Consider the following 3,546-nt stretch of genomic DNA (forward strand, 5'->3'; position numbering starts at 1 on the left):
GTCTCAAACTATCGGATTTGGTAGGGCACTATGAAAGAGGCATCATCACTCGTCTCAAACTTAGTTTTGAGTAGGTCTATATTCCAAGAATTTGTCCTCGAATCGACAAGGTTTTTTTTACTTAAATTGAATGATTAGGCATAATCCGTTACTAAATGCTAAGGAAATAATTTAATAATAAATTATGCAATTATTCATGTATTTATTTAAAAAGGAAAAAAAGAAAAAAACTACCTCGATTTCATCAGCAATCTACCAAGCTTTATTTGTTTCTCCGAACGTTCTCTCCTCTCAGTCTACCGTCCAGCACCGCCGTTCTCGCCGTTGACTTCCACCTGCGAACTCGACGCCGTCGATTTCCACCTCGTCGTAAAATGTAACTCCTCCGATTTTGAGCTCGGCTCTGAGTTCCCATCTAACTATTGTTATCTGTTTTTGATTTGTATTATAGTTTCGGTTTTTGGCTGATCAATTTTTGAATACATTATGATCATTTTCTTCTACACTTTGGATTTGAATAGTTTCGGCGGAGAAGAAGACAACAATGGTGATGGAAGTTACGGAGACTGAGCGATGGTGCGTCGTTACCGGTGGTAGAGGATTCGCCGCAAGGCATCTTGTGGAAATGCTCATACGTTACGAGATGTTCCACGTCCGCATCGCCGATTTAGCTCCGGCTATACATCTCGAGCCTCACGAGGAGACTGGACTTCTCGGCGAAGCAATTAGATCCGGTCGAGTTCAGTACGTCTCCGCTGATCTCCGGAACAAATCTCAAGTTGTCAAAGGTTAATTTTGCTTCGAATTCGATTGAGTTTAGTGATTCATCGAATTTGGGTATCTGATGATGAAGTTGAACAGGTTTTGAGGGAGCAGAAGTGGTGTTTCATATGGCAGCTCCAGATTCATCGATTAAATTTCACCAGCTTCATTATTCAGTTAATGTTCAAGGTTTGAAGATACTTCAAATCTGTAAATCTTTCTCTGTTTAGAGCTGAAAAGTTTTGTTAGTGTTAATACCAACTTCTTTGTGGGTAGGGACTACAAATGTTATTGATGCTTGTATTGAGGTTGGAGTAAAGAGGCTGATCTACACAAGCTCTCCTAGTGTCGTGTTTGACGGGGTCCATGGTACTTTGAATGCCGATGAATCAATGCCGTACCCACCCAAGGTCTTTGTTTTTTATCTTGTTTAGAACTTGATATTTTTTACAGGATTATGATGCATCATTTGCTTGTGTTGCTGTTTTTTTAGATTCTGTTTACTGAGTGAGAAACTCTATTATGTTTTCAGCATAATGACTCATATTCAGCTACTAAAGCTGAAGGAGAAGCTTTGATCTTGAAAGCAAATGGAAGGAATGGACTACTCACTTGTTGCATACGTCCTAGCAGCATATTTGGTCCTGGTGATAAATTAATGGTTCCATCGCTTGTTACTGCTGCCAGAGCTGGGAAATCCAAGGTTGGATATATTTTCTTTGTTTATCTCTTGGCCTTCTAAATGCTATATTTGTGATCTATTGTGCTCTTGTCTCTCCTTTTTAAGTGATGGTTTCATCAGTCTTGCTACTTCCATGTTAGATTTACGATATCACTACTCCACTGATAAGAACAGAGAGAGACTAGCACATCACTAGCTCAGCTCCCAACACACCATAAGAGAGAGACTAGCACATGACTAGCTCACCTCTCCAAACACAAGCACATCGCTTGACCAATCTTCACAATATTCAACATAATCTCTCTCGATACTCATCTCTCTTATTTATACTCTCAGACTGCAACTGCAACTCTCAGATTGTAACTGCAGACCTTCCAATTCCATTAGTGGCTTCTCTAGTTCTCTTCAAACTACTCACTCAAAGTCCACATCATTAGCCTTCTTTTTACAGTGAAACACTAGACCAAGTGACCAACCGTATCATTCCATCACAGTGTGTGTAATATATGACCATGCTACATATTGAAACATCTGATAGTTTGCAGATATGCGTTTATCTATTTAGCAAAANATACTTCCATGTTAGATTTACGATATCACTACTCCACTGATAAGAACAGAGAGAGACTAGCACATCACTAGCTCAGCTCCCAACACACCATAAGAGAGAGACTAGCACATGACTAGCTCACCTCTCCAAACACAAGCACATCGCTTGACCAATCTTCACAATATTCAACATAATCTCTCTCGATACTCATCTCTCTTATTTATACTCTCAGACTGCAACTGCAACTCTCAGATTGTAACTGCAGACCTTCCAATTCCATTAGTGGCTTCTCTAGTTCTCTTCAAACTACTCACTCAAAGTCCACATCATTAGCCTTCTTTTTACAGTGAAACACTAGACCAAGTGACCAACCGTATCATTCCATCACAGTGTGTGTAATATATGACCATGCTACATATTGAAACATCTGATAGTTTGCAGATATGCGTTTATCTATTTAGCAAAATAGCGTGCTTCTTAAGAAAAATAAGGATCTTAATAAAATGATTAATTAGCTAAAGATGCATTGTCTTTGTCTCATGTCTTTTGCTTTGTCTAGCACATTCAATAATTTAGTTTACGTTTATGATTCGTTTTGGATTCTTTATTGTCTAGTTCATTATAGGTGATGGGGGTAACTTCTATGATTTCACTTATGTTGAAAATGTTGTGCACGCCCATGTCTGTGCTGAGCGAGCACTAGCGTCAGGAGGAGAAGTATGTGCAAAAGCTGCAGGCCAGGTATTTGGTTTCAATTGATACCATGTTGTAATATCATAGTGGTACTGTCCTATGTTTTGCTGCTGTTCTTATTTTATTGTGTATATATTACCTCTCTAAGTTTTAGTCTTGTCTGTTATAACGTTAACTGTAGTAAATGAAAGCATTGGGGCAACTGAATGAATAAGAAAGGCACAACCTTATGTCTGCTCCTTAGGGAATTAAGAGACTTAGAAAGTTGAATCACATTTCATGAAAACATATACTGTATACGAGTTTGGCTACAGTCTGGTTGTATTTGGAAATTTAAATTGTCCTCGTTGCTTTTCTTGGACTTAGTTTGGGTTATAAGGTGACATACTACATGTAGGTTGTGAATGTGTGCTAAGTTCGTAACAAAACTGCCCATTATCTAGAATTATGGCATTTTTCTTATAGAAGTTAATCTCCTCGTAGGCTACTTGAGCAATGTTTATGATGTATGGAAATCATCTCTGTAGTAATGCTACATGAAATGGCTGTGCAGGCATACTTCATTACCAACATGGAGCCAATTAAATTTTGGGAGTTTATGTCACAGCTTCTTGAAGGACTTGGCTATGAGAGGTATATTTTCTATAACAAAAGTTACAATAAGGTTCTTCCACTTTTTGAGGGGTTCTATCTGTAGTCGTAATTAGATATCTCGTTTCCTTCCTTATCTTTTTTCCTAGCCAACGCAAGTAAAAAAAAAATTCTCCGAGTACACTTGATTTGTTTTTGTTCATGATGAACTAATTAGAAATTGGTAAATTGCTGTATGTTTTTCAGGCCAAGTATAAAGATACCTGCA

General features: G+C 38.2%; 1 protein-coding gene across 2 annotated transcripts in view; it reads left to right on the forward strand.

Moving 5' to 3' along the window:
- Positions 241 to 3,546, forward strand: part of LOC104758028 (3beta-hydroxysteroid-dehydrogenase/decarboxylase-like) — a 5,579-nt gene continuing 2,273 nt past the window's right edge. For both annotated transcript variants that reach the window (XM_010480832.2, XM_010480833.2), the window contains exons 1-7: positions 241 to 376; positions 522 to 788; positions 862 to 951; positions 1,039 to 1,172; positions 1,295 to 1,465; positions 2,610 to 2,735; positions 3,241 to 3,320. In XM_010480832.2, the coding sequence (XP_010479134.1) occupies positions 545 to 788; positions 862 to 951; positions 1,039 to 1,172; positions 1,295 to 1,465; positions 2,610 to 2,735; positions 3,241 to 3,320 (845 nt within the window). In that variant the 5' untranslated portion in view covers positions 241 to 376; positions 522 to 544. The remainder of the gene's footprint in view (positions 377 to 521; positions 789 to 861; positions 952 to 1,038; positions 1,173 to 1,294; positions 1,466 to 2,609; positions 2,736 to 3,240; positions 3,321 to 3,546) is intronic.

The sequence above is a fragment of the Camelina sativa genome, chromosome 17, assembly GCF_000633955.1.
Source record: "Camelina sativa cultivar DH55 chromosome 17, Cs, whole genome shotgun sequence".
Classification (NCBI taxonomy): Eukaryota; Viridiplantae; Streptophyta; class Magnoliopsida; order Brassicales; family Brassicaceae; genus Camelina; species Camelina sativa.